General features: G+C 44.0%; 1 protein-coding gene across 1 annotated transcript in view; it reads right to left on the bottom strand.

Annotated features, from left to right (window-relative positions):
• Nucleotides 1–2,571: 2,571 nt before the first annotated feature.
• WDR31 (WD repeat domain 31) overlaps nucleotides 2,572–19,075 on the bottom strand; it is a 19,510-nt gene continuing 3,006 nt past the window's right edge. Inside the window, 9 exon segments of the mRNA XM_007449750.1 lie at nucleotides 2,572–2,732; nucleotides 4,213–4,375; nucleotides 5,959–6,100; nucleotides 7,065–7,132; nucleotides 8,321–8,421; nucleotides 8,525–8,669; nucleotides 9,387–9,461; nucleotides 10,898–11,030; nucleotides 11,474–11,614. Coding sequence (XP_007449812.1) covers nucleotides 2,572–2,732; nucleotides 4,213–4,375; nucleotides 5,959–6,100; nucleotides 7,065–7,132; nucleotides 8,321–8,421; nucleotides 8,525–8,669; nucleotides 9,387–9,461; nucleotides 10,898–11,030; nucleotides 11,474–11,614 — 1,129 coding nt within the window.

Raw genomic sequence — 19,075 nt, 5'->3', positions numbered from 1 at the left:
AGGGAAACATTTATTTATTTATTTTTATTTACCTTTGGCTGCATTGGGTCTTTGTTGCTGCACGCAGGCTTTCTCTAGTTGTGGCGGGCGGGGGCTACTCTTCATTGCAGTGCACGGGCTTCTCACTGTGGTGGCTTCTCTTGTTGCGGAGCTTGGGCTCTAGGCGCGTGGGCTTCAGTAGTTGTGGCTCATGGGCTCTAGAACGCAGGCTCAGTAGTTGTGGCACACGGGCTTGGTTGTTCCACAGCATGTGGGATCTTCCGGGACCAAGGCTCAAACCTGTGTCCCCTGCATTGGCAGGCGGATTCTTAACCACTGCGCCACCAGGGAAGCCTGGGAAACAATTTTATTGGTAATAGAACTGGGCTACTTCATCAGAGCCCTTCTATTTCCTCACATATGTTCCCGCTGTTCCCCTTTCCTGGGACCCCTCCCAACCACTCCCTTGGATTTTGTCTTCCTTCTAGAAGAAAGGCTCACCTGTAGCACTAATAGTTCAGGATTTGCTAGGACTTGCCCCGAGACACCTGTCTACTGCTCCCAGGCACCTGGCCAGGAGGATCTCCTTGTAGCCAAAAAGTTAATAACTGGTCCAGAAAATACACAATGCCATGGCCTACAAATTTCTAAAATGAACTTTGTGACATCATGCAGAGGCAAAGGGGTGAGGAGGAAAGTCAGGCAGACCCAGGCCCAGATCTCAGTTCTCCCCTTCTTCCCCACGTGTGTAACCTCAGGCAGAGGACTGGATGTCCCTGGGCCTCGGCTTCCTCATCTGTGACATGAGAATAACACAACTGCAGTGAGGATACATGTATTCAGCCACCTGTAGGTGCTCAATGATGCAGCTTCCTCTCCCACCACCCACTTTGTCCTTTCAGAGCTCAAAGATCCATAACTTAGGGAATCACAGGGAAGCTGAACACTGGCTAAAGGTTTAGAAAATACTATCTAAGGAGAATGGGTGAAGGAGTGGTAAATGTGTTGTGTGAGCGTTTAGTCTGGACACAGCGGGTGCTAAGGAGTTGTGGCTGCCATTTGTAAGCACCCACTAGCTTGCCTGGCATTTAACACAGTTGAATCCTTGGAACAGCCCTGTAAAAAATGTCTGATTATGAAGCTCCATATTATAAGTGAGGAAACTGAGGTTTTATAACTTTCCCAAGATCATCCAGCTAAATGGGGAAATGGAGAGTCCAATTCAGGTCTGACGCTTTGCACGAGCTTAAGATTCTCCTGCCTCGTGACTGGAGGCAGCGTGGGGGAGGTGGCCCCAAAGAAGAGCAGGAGGGGACAAGGAAGATGGCTGTCAGCCACTGGTATCAGGGACAGGCAGGGGCCAGAGAGGACGAATGCTAAATCTTTCTTTTGGACTCATCAGAAAGGGACTCTCCAGGCCTCAGCTGCCTTAGGTATGGACCTGCCTGATGGCAGGAGTGACTGTTTCCTGGAGGAAAGCAGGCTTGTGAGCACCAGGCTGAGGACTGAGCTCCTGGGGGCCACACAGACAGAGCCGAGCATCCTGCCCCTCCTCACCGAGGGGGGCTCAGTGGCTGACACAGTGGAATCCATCTTTCTGCTTTTTTCTATATGTTCCATCGTTGTTGCAGAGATTCCCTTTGCCTTATTCTGGCCATTCCCCAGAAAGAGTTATATAAAACTAAGTAAAAATGTTAAAATATACAAATGCAATTTTTTTAGGCTTCATCTCTCCGTTTTCTTATCCACGGAATGGGTTTGATAACTCGTCTAACTGTGGGCGAGGTGCTGCGGTGGCCGGCCTCTTCACGCCAGCGCAGGTCTCGTGTTTGTGCAGCCCTAGCACCGGTCTAGGGATTTGCCACCTCCCCTCTGCGACTATGCCGTGTAGAAGCCAAGGCTTTTGCTTTCTTGCCCTAACTTTGATTCCTCACATTGCTGAGGGGCTGTGATTAGAGCTTAATCTCATGTCTACAATCCATTTCCTCCATGGAGCTGCACTATTCTTTCCCATCTAGATAATTGCAAGGCAACCAAAACAGAGTTTCTCTCTCCGCTGCATTTTCTTCTTTTGTGGAGACATGGAAAAGGTCAGTTCAATAGACTCAGACCTGTGTTCTGACTCTCACAGACAGAGGCCTATCACTCTTATACCTATAGGTCATCATTCCAAGACATAAACTTTTTCTTAGAGAGAGATACACATTCCATAGAGAGAATGCGGTCTGTCTCAAAAGGCGAGACAGCCTTGGGAGAAACACACTCCACAGACAAGAGTGTGGGCCATCTCAGAAAGCAAGAGGCCCATTAACTTTTTTTTGAAGAGCAGTCCCCAAAGCTCACTAAAAATTGCATCTGGATTTAACTTAGTTTGAGAACCTTATGGTTGAGTCCATATTTCTAATCTCTGCACCTGATTTTGAACCACTAGACTTAAATTGACTGCTAACACTGATATACCTTCCAAGGGAGCCTAAGCAAAGAACACCAGTTCCACATGGCCCTCCCCACAAGAGAACATGGAAAAACACAAAGTCACACTGAGTAAGGAGGGGCCACAGTTTGCTATTGTCCAGTGAAGGTGTCTTGGCCTCAGAATCCTGCCACTTCCTGCAGTTCCAGCCCTCGGCTATGGTCCACCCTGAGTAAGCGAATTCCTCTGCTGAAACTTGCACACAATAAGGAGACGGTGTCAGCCACAGCCAGGGAAGTCAAAGGTCCTGATCCATCCAGAGACAAGGTGAAAAGGCAGGCTGGGAAGGAAGGGGGAACCAGCACGTTAGGCTAAGAGTGCACCTGTCATGAAAGGCAGTGTCTTTGTAAGAAACCCCCAGAAATAAAGCACGTGCTATGTGCATCTAACCCAGATGAGAGAGGCACTGTGTGCCTCAGAGGAACGTGCACCAGCGGGGAAGTCAACCCCAAGACGTCAAGTCTAGAGAATGGCACGTGGACCCAACAGGACGTACACCACCTGGAAGTACGTTGGACAACTGGGGCCTCACTGCAAGGCCATGTTAAAATGCTACCCTCAGACACCTGCCCAGAGAACAAAGCATGGGTCAGCGCAGAGAAAACAGATAAGAATACTGATCTTCAGCTGCTGGCTTCCTGGGGTCTAGCTCCCTTCAGGACAAAGGATGATGGGGGAGCTGAAGGGCAGTCTGAGGCTGCCAGCTGACCCAGCCTCCTCCATTTGCATCTTGCAGGCTGCTCTTCTAAGAGCTACACTTGCATGCCTGGCAGGCAGGGCAGCGCTTTCACACCTGGTTCTCCCTGGCTCAGGCTTTTGATTCCTGCATCTAGAACAGCTGCTCTCCCCCTCCTCCCACAACTCCACGGGAGGGTGCAGCCAGGCTGCGCTCACTGTGAGCCACTAGACGTGATCCCATATCTTTTCTCTGAGGGAGCGACCCTATCCTCCCCTGCTGGGAGCTGAGTTTCTGGGAGATGACTGTCAAAGGGATTTGGCTTGAGGTTCTCTAAATTAATGTTATTCCTGTGTTTGGCAGAAGCCAGTGTCCAGGACAGAATAGTACTGAGGCAGTGGGGTGCTGGTAAACTGGCTTTTTGGAAGGAAAAAAAAAACTACCTTCATTCATAGCATTTGCCAGTTTTCATGGTATAAATACTCCCACCACGACCGTATTAAATATTCCTGAATATTTAACAATCAGCCAGTAGGAGCTGGTTCTGGCACACCACTGCATGGAGGACTCTGGGCAGCTTGTTCCCTAAACATCTTTTTCTCTGGTGCTTTGAAGTGTCACTACCTTACTGCGATCCCAAACCTTAGCTGGAGAGTCAGGAGAGGGCAGAGTCTTCATGAGACTCTCCTTACCCCACTTCATGCCCTCTGAGCTAAAGGTCTCATTTTAGTCCTTGAGAATGAATTTTAAAATGGCAATTCTTGTTCTCTTTTCCAGACATTTTGAGCATCACAAGTTAAAACCAGATGAGGAACTTCAGGTAGCAAGAATAAAAGAATCAAAATACATTTGAGCTCTCAGGAATGAATCTGTACAACGTGATACCAGGGGTTACATGGTGACAGCTCCTAGCAGAGATTGGACAGAGATTCTGGCCTCTTGGTGTCATCTCTTAACCACTATGGGACTGGACAGTGGCAGGACATGGGTGGCTTTGTATATGCTGAGCTCTGGAAGAAAGAGTTTTAAGGAAGCCTGTAGGACCTCATGTATCTTTGAGAAGCATTAACAGCAGGCTCCTTACCTCCACTGTCTTGGTTCCAGATCTTCACCTTGCAGTCATGCGATGAGGTAGCAATCATAGGCATCAAGGCTAATGCTCTTGGTAGAAAGACACAGGATGCTACAGTCTGGAAGTGCCCCTTGTACTCACAGATTCTGTTCCGCGTCTGCCTTAGGTCCCACAACTGCAAAGTAATGACAGAGGCTGGCTCACACGTACATATTTCCCCAGCTTTAGACATGCTTCATTCACTGAAATCCTCTCCCCGGCGTCTCATGATGCACATATTCCCTCCACTTACCTCCTCACAGACACCCTTATCTTCATCCATCCCATCCACACACCCAAGCATCCAGCCATGCGGTGACTATTTCAGCAACAACTATGCCTCAAACAACCCAGGTTAAGGATGTGCCAGAGGGTTGTTGCCTTCATTATTATCATCATGGTTAGTGAAAGCTCCAAGTCCTGTAGCACAATGGGACAGAATGGGGTTCTTCTATGACAGCTCAAGAGCTGCCTTATAACATAACAGCCTCTTGGCATCTGTGGTTCCTGTGGGGCCCCATAGTTAGGAGCACCTTCTCATAAGTAAATACAGGTGCAGACCTTCTGAGTTAATGCCTAGACACTGAATCTTGGTATAAGAAGACTAGATTCTATAACAAGGGAGACGATAGTCCTGCCAGCCCACTCTTGTTGATACAAATCAGACTACACCTGGAGAATAATGCTCACAGACAAGAGCAGATGGAATTGTGCCCCCAAAATAATAAAATCACTGGACACCATGTCATCCAAGGAACAGTTATAACAGCTGGAAATGCTTAGCTTGGAGAAGAGATGCTACATCAATAGCCTGGGATTCAACACCTCAACCTACCATTTACTAGTGTGGTCTTGTACAAGAGATTTCAACTTGTCATGCCTCTATTTCCTCATCTGTAAAATGGGAACTATAATAATACCTAACTCACAAGGTTGTTTTAAGGATTAAATGAGATAATGCACTATAATGTGCTCAGCCCAGTGCCTTGCACATAGTAAGTGTCCAATAAAATGGGAACTGTAATTGTCCTATTTGGATTATAGATAAGCCTTTTAACTGATATTTTACAATTAGAAATACAAGGTACTGGAAATTCCCTGGTGGTCTAGTGGTTAGGACTCTGTGCTTTCACTGCTGAGGGCACGGATTTGATCCCCGGTCGGGGAACTAAGATCCTGCAAGCTGTGTGGTGCAACCAAAAAAAAAAAAAAGAAAGAAAAGAAAGAAAGAAAGAAAGAAAGAAATCCTAGGTACTTTGGAGGAGCCTAGGCAATCTATCCCGAAATTAACTGCAAGGAAATGTATATGGGTTAGGGATGGGATGGGCCCTCAACCAACACTAGAACTCCAAACTTCCCGAAGAGCTTGAACTCCTTTACTGTGACCACACGTACAGTGGGAACACACTTGGTTCTTCAACAGTCCCTCCCCTTTCTAAGCTCTGTTGGGAGTAGGGACATTAATAGGCTGGTTCTGTATTTAATGCCTTTCTATCTTGACTTTCATCACATTCCTCTTTTCTGCGACCAATGCAGAGAGCTTAGGCAATGGTGGTTTCTTGAAAGAAGTGTCTGGAATGCAAAGGATCACTGACAGCATGCACTTGGAATAGGCCTGAGACATTAGTAGAGCCTGCCTGTGTAGCCCAGTACAGGCAGGAAGCCAGAGGAACTCATTTCTCATCAGCAACCAAACACCTGGACCTTGCAGTCTCTCACCGTGGCTTCACAGCCTTCGCCTCCAAAGCCGCTGCTGCAGGAGATACACTTGTGTCCATCCTCACTGACCTCGCAGTAGGTCTGGATGTGCTGCTTTGTGGGAAATACATGAGCTACCTGCAGCCCCCGACTGTCCCATAATCTGAAAGAAATTACAGTAGGGAATGGGTTTATAGTAAATGTGCTGAAAGGCACCTGCAATAGCCCATTAACGGCAAAGTCTTGACTCTGTCGCTTTGGCCAGTCAGAATGGAACGCCGTGATTTACCTAAAAACAGCAACGTGAACCAGATCAATCTCAGAGACTCCAAAGCTGGCAGGAAATAACCAAACTGAATGACATCTGAGTTCTTTCTATTTTGAGATCTAATTAACAGGAATTTAGACCAAGTATCTTAATTGTACAGGTTAATTTGTTAATTTGGTCCTTTGGGATACTACTTTCAACAGACAAGAGAATATTTCTGTGTCTGCGATTTAAAAAAAATTTTTAAAGATACTTATCATGATGGAGAGGAGCAGTCATCATTCGAGAATCAGATACAGAAGATTTATAGGTCTTGGCCAACCTGAGCCATGGGGTCTACTGGGACTGTTTTGTTTTGCCTCTTGTCTCATTTTTACCTCTTTATCTCCCTCCTACCATTTTCTAAGTAGAATCTCTTCTGAGATCCCAAGTTTCTGGTCGTGCTTTCTAGTCTAAGAAGGGTTTACTTCACCTGACTTACCTGATGGCGATTCTGACCCTACTTGCACAGGGAGGGCTTCACCGGAAGGCTGAGTGATTGAGAACATACGGAGCCAAGCAAGGGCCGCTTGAGGGGCGGGACGAGTGAGTGACTGACTCTGAGGTTACTCTGAACACGTTTCCACAGTGGGGGCTGGCAGAATCAGCTGCTTGGAAACCGGCCAGAACAAGCTGACCTCTTGCCACTCAACCTCCAACCACATGATCCGTGGGGCCAATCAGGGAGACGCCAGCACTGGCGAGGGGCAGGGGGTGGAAGGAGAAGCAATGTGGAGAAGCAGAGTAGGAACAGAGTTATGTAAGCATGGGAGCCACAAACCTTCACCAGAAACACTTTCTTGCTGCTTAGTAAGCCCACCTGATGGTTTTATCTTCAGAGGTCTGGAGTATATAAGGTTCTCTGGGAACCCAGCACAGGTGAGTGACCTGGAAGAGGCAAAATTTTCAAAACTTCTCCATACCATGTCATTCCTCTGCTGTAATTCCTGTAAATTTCGCTAAATAGCATCTCTGCCATCACTTCTCAAAGATGCCGAACCTAGCACATCTGACTTAGAGGGATTTTATGTTGTGCAGATTCCCACCAGTCATGCTCGACCTGCAGTTCCTAGGTTATCAGCAGCAATGGAAGCAGCTGGGCCAGTTGTGAGCCCCAGAATGCATGCAGGCACTCTTAGAGTGCCTGAAACCCAAACACTGCTGGCTGGGTGGCACCTAAGGAGAGCAGCCCCTGCTCTAAAGTGAGACCAATGAAACCCTAGCTTGAGGCCTCATAGGGTTCAGGAAGAGTGTTCTTGTTTTGCTTTATCCCTGCAGCCCCTGCTGGACAGACATGAAACAGTTTTCCGAACAACCCAGGGTAACACGATTTTCTTTTCTTCCAGAAACCTGCCCAAATATGGAGGGGCACAGGGCAAGCACACGTTTCCATGGGCAGTTGTCTTCAAAACTGGAAAAGATGACTATGATTGACATTTGACAACCACTAAAGGACATTACCACGTCAGGTGATATAATTCTCCCATTGTATAAATGAAGACACTGAGACTCTAAGTAAGTTTCTTGGGGTAGCACACCTAAAAAGTAAGGAATCCATGATTTGAATCCAGGTATGACTGACCCCAAAGGCTGTGGAGTTGATATACCAGTTTGCTACAGAAAACACTGGTCTTCATAAGCAGAGCAAATTACACATACGGCAAAAGGTCATGCTTCTTTCTCTGCATAATGTTACATATACAGAACACACAATAAGCATAAACTGTGAGCTCCTACAGCCAAGGGACTGTGCTCTGGGTCACTAACCCTGCTTCTGGCACAGTATCTGGCCCACAGAAGATATGGAATAACTATGTTTTGAAGGAATAAGTGAGGACACCATTTAAAACTCCAATATAAACTAGTGGAGTTGTTCTCTGGGGTGGAAGAACTTAAGAGATCATATAATCCGATAACCCTGAGAGGCCGGGGTCTGACAGAGAGTTGGGGGGTGAGAAGTAATTAGGACCCAGTCCTCTAGTACCTGGTCATGCATCTCCTGATCTCTTTCCCAGGCCCTTCCTCACCCCATGCTCCCTCCTGCTGTCCTGCTCTGTACCAAGTTTGAGTTCATACCAGGTTCCTGGAGACTGATGCTCTCTCCGCACACTCTCCGGTCCCTATGTCCCACAGAAGGAGGGTGTTGTCACGAGAGCCAGTGCATAGCTGTGATGTGTCTTTGGAAACAGTGGCAAGAAGATGGTCCATGAGATAGGCCTGGAACAGGGCTTTTCAGAAAGTACAACGGTGTTGGGAAGAGATCAGCTAGCTTTACCTTACCTGGACTCACAGCCAATCCAGTGACCACCATGGTGTGACCGGAGAACTGCTGCCTTGGTTGTGAGGAGCCTTGCAAGTCCCACATCATGACCATCTTGTCGCGAGAGGCACTGAAGAACTGGCCTGATTTGTGAATACAAGCTATCTGCTCAAGAAAAAAAAGCTCCAGTGTGTTTGTTTCATTGGACTTGAAAATGGGAAAAAGAGCTGGAGATAAGAGTGCTAGAGCCTGGAGTTCTTTCTCAGGCTGGTTCCAAATGCACTGTACCTGGTAGGTAAGTATATTCTGTGCTATGTGATTGTCGCTGATGCCTAGTTTCATTATGATGGAGTTTGCATCTGAATTTTTAGTTCATTTAGGTGGACTTCAGAGAGGCGAGTTATATAAATTGACATTACCATTTTCGCTGGAAGCTCAGTCTACTATGTAATGCTCTTTAACAAATTAATTTTTATTTAACTGTTGTTGACTTTTTAAACATTTCCCCAGCTAGAATAAAAGGTTCCTGAGCATGGAGAATTTGTCATTTCCCTAGCTATAGTAAACACTCAGTAAGCCTTCAATACAAGACCCTGTTAGGCTAGGTTAGGTCAGGGAGAGTTAATCTCAGCCTTCTCTATTTCCCACTCGGGCTATGAAGGGCTTAATAATGAAACAAAAATTCTGTCTACTATACCTGTAACAATAGCTAGGTGAATGGTTTGCTCTGCTTTTCCTGGAGTAGGGCTTCACACCGTCAAATGAAGCCCCAGCATTTTTCCTTAACACTGAATATTCAATCACTCTTACTACCTAGAGCTATTAGACATTCCTTTATTCAATTCCAAATTCCCTCCATGATAATAATCATATGACAATTACCTTTGTGATTTCACGCTCATGTCCTTTCAACCTTTTCACCACATTTCCAGTTCTCCAGTTATAGGCCACAACTGTCTGCAGAGAGTCATTAGAATATTTTAGTTGAACTGAATTTTAGTTTAACTGAAACAACAAGCTTTTACCTCATTCTCTACCTAATTTCTCCCTCTCTATCAAGGTTTTATTGTTGCTCGGTCCTTATGCCCCCCTACTTTGAGTTCTTTTGTCTCTCCCCAAGCCACTGGGCCACTCCTCTGAACCTTGCTGCTGGGTTTGGGATAACACTCCCCTGGGGGAACTGATTTAGGTTAAGGTTCTTCTGGTTGTAGATCCTGAAGGAAAATCTACATGGGATTAGATTTTTTCCCCTAAAACTGTATCATACTTTTTCTTTTTTTTTCAAATTTACCATCTTAATCATTTTTAGGTGTACAGTTCAGTAGTGTTAAAAGTATAGTCACATTGTTGTGAAACAGATCCTACTTTTTTTTAATTTCAAAAAATCTCATCTATATCCCATCTGCCAGAGAGAATCATTGTTAAAATTTTCTTTCCATCCTTTTTCCAGGTATATACTTTACTATTTTATTGTATTTCTCCCCCTAAACAGGATTTCAGAGCATTCTCTGGCCCAGTCTCTGTAGTTCATTGCTAGGGAATAAGGAGCGTGTTAGCACTTGACCTAATTAAATCCCAGTTTCTTAATCTGCAAAACAGAGGATAATCCTTCCTCTGTCTACCCCTCACAGGTGAGGATCATATATATAAAATTTCATACGTCTAAGATGATATAGATGTTAAGACAAAATGCTGCTAATTAAATGGGGATATCGTCAATTTTTAGATGCATCCTGATTTCAGAAGTGTTAAAATGTAGAAACGTGCATCTTAGAATCAGGGAAATACAGTATGAAAATGGAATTTGAAGATTCTAAATGGCTACTGAAAATTAGAGGCATTATTTTTTACAAAATAATCAACATTTTTGCCAGCAAGAGCCTAGGTCTGAGTGCTACAATAGATCCAAATACGAGGGAGAGAAAGCAAAGAGATTTAAAGTGACAATGGGAGGAATCACGATGTACACCAAAGTAGACATTTTGGCAGAAGAGAGGCATAAAAGAGACTAGAAGTTTCCTTTTGCTGATATAACTCCTGTGTCTGCAGGTAGGTTACAAATGGACAGGCTGGAATAATGATACTTGTCATTTATAAAAATCATGTGGGTGGTCTGGCAGAGAACCAAGCGTCTTACCATTCAGTCCTCACAACAGTCCTGTGCAGTTGGTGTTACTATCCCCATTTAATAGATAAGGAGCCTGAAGCTCAAGAAAATTAAAAGACTTGCCCAAAGTAATACGGAGTTGCAGAGCAGGAATTTAAACCCAGTCTTTCTAACACTAAAGCCCATATTTTTAACACTACTCAACGTTGCTGCCAGAAATGCAGGGTTCCCTTCTGTTCCCTTCTCTGCAATAAGCTGGTTCCCTGGGAAGCACTGCACACCCCACCTTATCTTTTCCTCCGGAGACACAGAGGTCTGAGTTCAGAGCAGCAACAACAGAGACGGTATCCACGTGAGCTGGGCTATACTCTTGAAAAGCTTTAGTTTGAATTCTCTCGTCTCTAAATCCATCGGGCCTGCTAAAGAGAGGATGGAAAATGAGGGGCCCAATGGTATAGGGTGCACAGTGGAGCAAGGGGAAGAAGAGTGCGGGCCATGGTAGGAATTCAGGCCAGGCTGAGGAGAAAGATAGAAAAGGAGTAGAGAAAGGAGACATGCTGACATCACCAGAAATGGTATTATTAACTCTGTAAATGCTCAGAATGAGTGAATGACTGGAATCTGATAAAGGAAGAAGCCCAGAGTCTTTGCTCACTCTAGAGATGATTCCCAAAGATGTAGGGCCCCTCTCTCTGTGGCTGCAGACACTATCTACTAAGATGTTTCTTAACCAAAAGGAAACAGACCAAAGTGACTGTTCAGGGAATGTCATCAGTGATGGCTCTGGGCCTTCTCTTTCTTTAGTGGAGAATTGTAATGCGGCGTAAAACTTGGGATCCCACTCAAGGGAGGACTGCTGTACCTGTATTTATAAGTGCTGCATTTGAGTTTGCTCTGCAGTTTCCCCATCACTGCACAGAATCTGCATGAGACCTCCTGGGGAAGAGCTCATTTCAGATGGCACCTGAATAGCATCCCACGTGGCTGCTGGAAGTTGTGTTCCCTGTTTAGTAAAAAGAAGAATACATAGTGTTAACTGTGTTAGGCACAATAATGGTAGGTAGTATGGTTATGTAAAAATCCTTTTTTTGAAAAAGACAAACTGTAGGTATTTGCTTTCCTCCTTTTTCTGCCTCACTCTTATGGCCCTGGGAATGCATCCTCCAATACAGCATTAGTAGATAAACAAAAGCAAAAACAAAACTAATTTTGAAAATATTAATATGTTCCCCAGTAAGTCAAACATAGACTTATTATGTGATCCAACAATTCTACTCCTGGGGATATAGCCCAACGAATTGAAAACAGGTGTTCAAACCAAAATTTATACATGTATGTTCATAGCAGCACTGTTCACAATAGCCAAAAGGTGAAAACAACCCAAATATCCATCAACAGATAAATGAATAAACAAAATGAGGTTTATACATACAATGAATATTATTCAGCCATAAAAGTGAATGAAGTACTGGGAATTCCCAGCAGTCCAGTGGTTAGGACTCTGCGCTCTCACTACCAAGGGCCCAGGTTCAATCCCTGGTAGGGGAACTAAGATCCTGCAAGCTGCGTGGCCCAGTGGGGAAAAAAAAAAAGGAATGAGGTACTGATACATAGTACAACGTGATGAACCTTGAAAACATAATACTAAGCAAAAGAAGCCAGTCACAAAACGCCACATATTGTATGAATCCATCTATATGAAATATCCATAATCAGCAAATCTATAGAGACAGAAAGCAGATTAGTGGTTGCCAAGGGATGGGGTAATGGAGAGTGGCTACTTAATAGGTACAAAGTTGCCTTTGGGGCAATGAAAATGTTCTGGAACTAGATAGTGGTGATGGTTGCATAATGTTGTCTATGTACTAAATAATATTAATAAATAATAATAAATTGTATGTTATGTAAATATATTCTGCCATAATAAAATAAATACTAAGAGTGTGTATTTGGAAATAATGAGGGGGTTCCCTGGTGGCATAGTGGTTAGGATTCGGGCTTTCACTGCTGTGTCCTGGGTTCAATCCCTGGTTGGGGAACTGAGATCCTGCAAGCCACGAGGTGTGGCCAAAATAAAAAGAGAGAGAGAGAGAATAATTTACACCAGTAATAAAGGTTCTTGAAAAAGAGCCTTAGGGCTTCCCTGGTGGCGCAGTGGTTGAGAGTCCGCCTGCCGATGCAGGGGACACGGGTTCATGCCCCGGTCCGGGAAGATCCCACATGCCGTGGAGCGGCTGGGCCCGTGAGCCATGGCCGCTGAGCCTGCGTGCCTGGAGCCTGTGCTCCTCAAAGGGAGAGGCCACAACAGTAAGAGGCCCGCGTACCGCAAAAAAACAAAAAAACAAACAAAAAAAGAGCCTTAGTTATTCTAAAAGGCTATATAACCTTCCTAGCTTGCCGGATTGCTATTAAATAATTTCACTGTGACACTTCTCTAAATCAGTGTGCCAGGGTCATGAGGTTATTCTGTAGTAAGAATGAGATGTGGGAGACAGTGACACTAAATGAGACAATACAGCTGATGACCTGACCAGCAGTTCTCAAAGTGTGATCTCAGGACTGCTGGGGATTCCTGAGACCTTTCACGGAGTCTGTGAGATACTCCTTTTTCCAATACTCCTTTTTCCAACTATGTCTCTGTGTGAGGCCTGATTTTCTTCTTATACTATAACCCAAACAACATACTGCAATAGATTGAATGCAGAAGCAGATATGAGACTCCAACTGTCTTCTGTTTAAGCCAAACAGTAAAGAGATTTGCAAAAATGTAAAACAATACCACTCTCTTCCAACCAAAATTTTTTGTGTTTTCAAAAGTATGTTTATTTTTCGTAAAATTGTTATTTATGTTTACATGCAATAGTTTTATTTTTTTAATGAGTTAATATGTAAATATTTTTTAAATATCTCAGTTTTAATGTCAAAAGGAGGTGGTAGAGTAGAATCCAATCTACAAGTTATATAAACAAAGGCTGTTTGAGGTCCCCAGTAATTTTTAAGAGTGCAAGGAAGTCCTGAGGCCAAAAACTTTGAGAACCACTGGCCTAGAAATTAAATAATGTCAATAATGGATGATACACTATATTCAAATAAAAAGAATTATTCAATGTTTTCTAGATTTACTTGCATCACCCCCAACAACTAACAAGGCGAGAACTAAAGAGAAAGAGAGATATTCATGCATGCACTCATTCAGGAAACACCCGCTAAGCACCTAATTTGTGCGGGTCCTATACTGGTTGCTGGTGAAACAGAGAAAAAAAGAGACCAAAAGATGTGGCCAGTGTGGACATCTGCTAGAACTGAAGGTACGTGACTAGGACCTAATCTCAGCTACTCTGGGTAATGTTCCTCTGCAACTAGCTGTCCCCTGAGATGCCAGAGGGTGGAGGTGGGAGAACCCAGTCCCCATCTCTTCTGGGGCTCTGCTTAAAGAAATTCTAGGAGATGAGTCTCTTATGGGCATGACCAGCCTACCTAGTTCTAGGAAGAACAGTCTACAGGGAGAAACAGCAGCTAAAACTCACCAAGTACTCTCCATCACATCATTACCTTTTTTTTTTTTTTGGCCACATGGCATGTAGGATCTTAGTTCCCTGACTAGGGATTGAACCTGGGCCCCCTGCAGTGGAAGCTTGGAGTCTTAACCACTGGACCACCAGGGAAGTCCCATATCATTCCCTTTAAAAACCACAGCTTTCCACAGTATGGAGGTTCCTCAAAAAACTAAAAATAGTATGATCCTGCAACCCCACTCCTGGACATATATCCGGAGAAAACTATCATTCAAAAAGAAACAAGCACACCAATGTTCATAGCAGCACTGTTTACAACAGCCAAGACATGGAAACAACTTAAATGTCTATCAATGGATGAATGGATAAAGATGTGGTACATATATATAATGGAAAACTACTCAGCCATAAAAAAGAATGAAATATTGCCATTAGCAGCAACATGGATGCAACTAGAGATTATCATACTAAGTGAAGTAAGTCAGAAAGAGAAAGTGATACCATATGATATCACTTACACATGGAATCTAAAATATGACACAAATGAACTTATCTACGAAACAGAAACAGACTCACAGACATACAGAACAGACTTGCAGTTGCCAAGGAGCGGGGGGAGGCGGTGTGTGTGTGAGGGATGGATCAGAAATTTGAGATTAGCAGATGCAAACTATAATATATAGAATGGATAAACAGCACGGTCCTACTGTATAGCACAGGGAACTATATTCAATATCCTGTGATAAACCATAATGGAAAAAAATATGAAAAAGAATGTATATATATGTATAACTGAATCACTTTACTGTAGAGCAGAAATTAACACAACATTGTAAATCAACTATACTTCAATAAAATATTTTTAAAAAAAACACTTAAAACAAAAAACAAAAAACCCACCACAGTTTTCCAGAAGAATTTCAGCCTACATTTGAAAGTTGCCAGAATTGACCTCCTGACAAGAATAGGTGAGAAATGGAATATTTCCTGCCGTATCAGTAAACAAAGGATGTCACAGTCATCAGCGATTGAAGCCACAGCCTATGGTGAGGGTAAGCCCAGAGGAAACTCAGGATATGAAAACACAGGATACTGGCCCCAGTATCCTGCATATCAAAGGAGTGATTTCAGGGGCTTCCTTGGTGGTCCAGAGGTAAAGAATCCATCTTACAATGCAGGGGACACGGGTCCTGATCGGGGAACTAAGATCTCACATGCGGCAGGGCAACCAAGCCCGCGTGCCACAACTACTGAGCTCTTGTGCCTCAACTAGAGAGGCTGCATGCCCCAAACTACAGAGCCCATATGCCCTGGCATCTGCGTGCCACAGCTAAAGAAGAGAAAACCCACATGCCACAACTAGTGACAGGCCTGCGTGAGGCAGGAGATAGATGGGCTCCAGGCTAGACATTTACAACTGGCCTCCTGTTCACACTTCCTGGGGTGAGAAGAAGATGGGCTCCAGACCGGACATTCATTACCAGCCCCACTTACATTTCCTGAGGCAAAAGACAAATGGGCTCCGGACTACACATTTGTGACCAGACTCCTGTCTACATTTCGAGATCTGCACCTCAATATAAAAAGCAGCAACAGAAATAGGGTAAATCACCAGACATTGGACATTTTTATGGCAGGGACAGAGTGGGACTAAACTCTGTTAAAAGATCAAGAGGTCATCCTTAGGGCATAGAAAACATTGCACATGTGCAGAAAGCCTCCTTGGGGGTCAAAAAAGTTGGGGGGCTTCCCTGGTGGCACAGTGGTTAAGAATCCGCCTGCCAATGCAGGGAACATGGGTTTGAGCCCTGATCCGGGAAGATCCCACATGCCACGGAGCAACTAAGCCCGTGAGCCACAACTACTGAGCCCATGAGCCACAACTACTGAGCCCGTGTGCCACAACTACTGAAGCCCATGCCCCTAGAGCCCGTGATCCGCAACAAGAGAATCCACCGCAATGAGAAGCCCGCGCATCACAACGAAGAGTAGCCCCTGCTCACCGCAACTAGAGAAAGCCTGCACACAGCAATGAAGACCAAAAAATTTTAAAAAAGATGGGGCACCACCCCATAATATGTGATGTAATATGTGATGCTAAGGCTATCCCATAGGCCTCTGGGCTGTAATCCATCTTGGAAAAACGTTGCGCACACATGTTGTAGAGACTCCTAAGGCAGGTCATGTGTGGAAAAAGAAACCAGATAATTGGCCAAAGGTAAACAAAGACCCGAAGAACTGCCCTATATAAATGACCTAACCACCTCTTTACTGCGCTCCTCCTCATTAGGGAGGATGCCCACACCCTTTCTCTCCGGGTGTGCATCTCTGCCTTGCTTCTATCTTAACAAACTTTCTCTGTGTGCTCTCCCACTTGTTGCTGTGCTATGTCTCTAATGATAAACTTTGTACCTGTTTTTACAGTTTTGCCTCCGTGAGAAATGTAGTTTTCACCGGGGGCAAGAGCCAGCGGGTGTGGTGGCCTGGATTCCTGGTTTTCATCCAGGTTACCCAGGTTCAGTTCCTGGGCAGGGAATTAAGATCTCGCTTCACACCACCACTCACTGCTGCCTCTCCGAGATCAGGCGCACCACAATGAAGAGCTGGTGCGCCGCGACGAAAGATCCCGCATGCCCCAACGATGATCCCGCATGCTACAACTAAGACCCGACGCAGCCAAAAATAAATAAAATACATAAATAAATAATAAATAAATCTTCAAAAAAAAGAGTGATTTCAGTGAGCCCAGACTCTTGCATCTTCCCATACCTAGAAAAGCCCTAAATTCCTTAGCTTGACATGTATGGTTTTCTTTAATTAACAGTAATCGTTTGATGTTCCCGACTACCTGCCCTTTGTGGCAAAACTCCTATATATCCTAGCTCCCCTCTCGACTCCTCGGAGCAGTTCTCTCAGGGCTACTTGAGATGCTGCCTCCCAAGTTGTAGTCCTAAAAATTCCTGCCGAATAAAATATAACTCTCAACTATTAGGTTGTAAATATTTTTTAAGTCGACACCAGTGTAGAAGCAAATGCAGTGGAAAGAACACTGTGAGTGGCATCAAGGGCCCTGGGCTCTAGCCCCAGCCCTGCCTCATCTCACTGTGTGTCCTTGAGCTCCTCTATCCTCCCCTCTGTGCCCCAACCTCCTCATCTATAAATGAGGACACCAGATTAAATGATTTTTAGTAGACTATATGCTCCACAAGAGGAAGGACTCTCATATTCTTCTCTGTACTTCAAGTGGCTTGCATAGTGTGACAAACATATTTGTGAAATAGCGAACCTAAGGTCCTTTCTAGTTCAGACATTGTAGGATTCTCTATAACAAGCACAAGCATCGGCAGACAGGGCAGAGGGTCCTCAGAGGAACGGAACCAGACATAATCTCTTTGACATAAGAGAAGACATTTTAGGCCTCAGCCATTTTGTGATCTAAGCCTGGCCACAAGGCTTGCTCTTGACCAGGTCAGGGAGATAATAAATCAGTTATAAAGACTCTCAGTTCTGTTTTGAAGGTAAAGGTTAGCCTGAGGCACATTCTTGAGCTATTTTGCAGGATCCAAAACCCCCTCAAGCACTCAACCCCAAGACTAACTGGAACTTAAGGAATGATGGTGCTGACCTTTGCTGACCCTGATGACTTCAATCAACTAGAGCTGAAACTCTGTCAGCCTTTGCCCCAATTCTAGGCTGAATTCTCCTCTGCTCAAGCCCCTCATGAATATGCATACACCACCTGAGCCCTTTCATAAATATGCATGCACCCTTATCGTAAAACTTCCCCAGTTTTGCTGTTCGGAGAGACACTGTTTTGGGAAATATCCCTGGTGTTCTTGCTTGCCGCAAGTACTAAATCCTTCCTTCTCTCCAAGCTCTTTGGCTTGGTTGTGTCTTTTGGCTTGACACCCACCAAGAGGGGAATCTAGTTTTTCAGGTAACACAAATATGCCCACAGGAAAAATTTCAGGATAGTTTTCAAAAAGCTTGGAATGTTGTATTGTTTGTAGTTAGACAGAGGTTACAGGGCTTCCTATCTGCCAACCTAACCCATTTTTCAACCCTGTCATCAAACTAAGGACAGATGCCATCCATAGATCTAGGTCACTGGAAACTGCATATGCTATAAATGGATTGGCTCTGCTTAAAACTGATTGGATTCTTAGCTGGTATCTTCTGAGAGCCATAGTTCCATCTGAAGTGTATTCATGGGACATTCTAAGGAAAAGAAAACCTTTAGAATTACTTACCCCCAAACCAGTAGGATCTTCTCGGTGAGCTACCGTATTCAATACTTTTGTAAAGTTTATCCTTTGGAAAATAGTCCAGGCAGCCACTTCCTAATCTCTGTAATTAGTGAAAAGACAAATTAATCTCTTCTCTAAGCATATGTTTGCACTGAAAGGAGATTTACAAGGTAAATAAGAAATTGTTAATTAAAGAGATTAAGTGTATTTTCCCTCACAAAGGAAGAGCTATTTTGCAAAATTCCAAGATTTTATAACTGCACATTTCCAATAATTAGGGAAACTATACCATAATGTTAATTATACAACTATTTTAAAAATATGCAAAATAGGATATATTTAAATTCATCATTAAATATTTTTATTTTACTCATAGTACTTCTGTTCATCAAAAATCTTCAGAGGTGACTGCTTACTTCAGAGCTTTCTGTTTTTGTGAGAAAGGCAATTTCTCCTGTTTAAAATAATACTTTATTAAGTATGAATCATAGAATTTGAGATGGAAGTGCTTTTCAAAATCATCACATATAAACTCTTTATTTAAAGATCTGGAGAAAGTGGGCAGAAACATCATTTGCTCAAAATTCTAACTAGGTAGACCTCCTGATTTCTGGCCCAGAATTTCCATTATCAACATCTACAAAGAAGAAACACAGTTTTATTGCATTTTAACAACTCTATTTTTTTTTTTTTTTTTTTTTT

The sequence above is a fragment of the Lipotes vexillifer genome, unplaced genomic scaffold (assembly GCF_000442215.2).
Source record: "Lipotes vexillifer unplaced genomic scaffold, Lipotes_vexillifer_v1.1 scaffold230, whole genome shotgun sequence".
NCBI lineage: Eukaryota > Metazoa > Chordata > Mammalia > Artiodactyla > Lipotidae > Lipotes > Lipotes vexillifer.
This window is presented reverse-complemented; position numbering and strand designations above follow the sequence as displayed.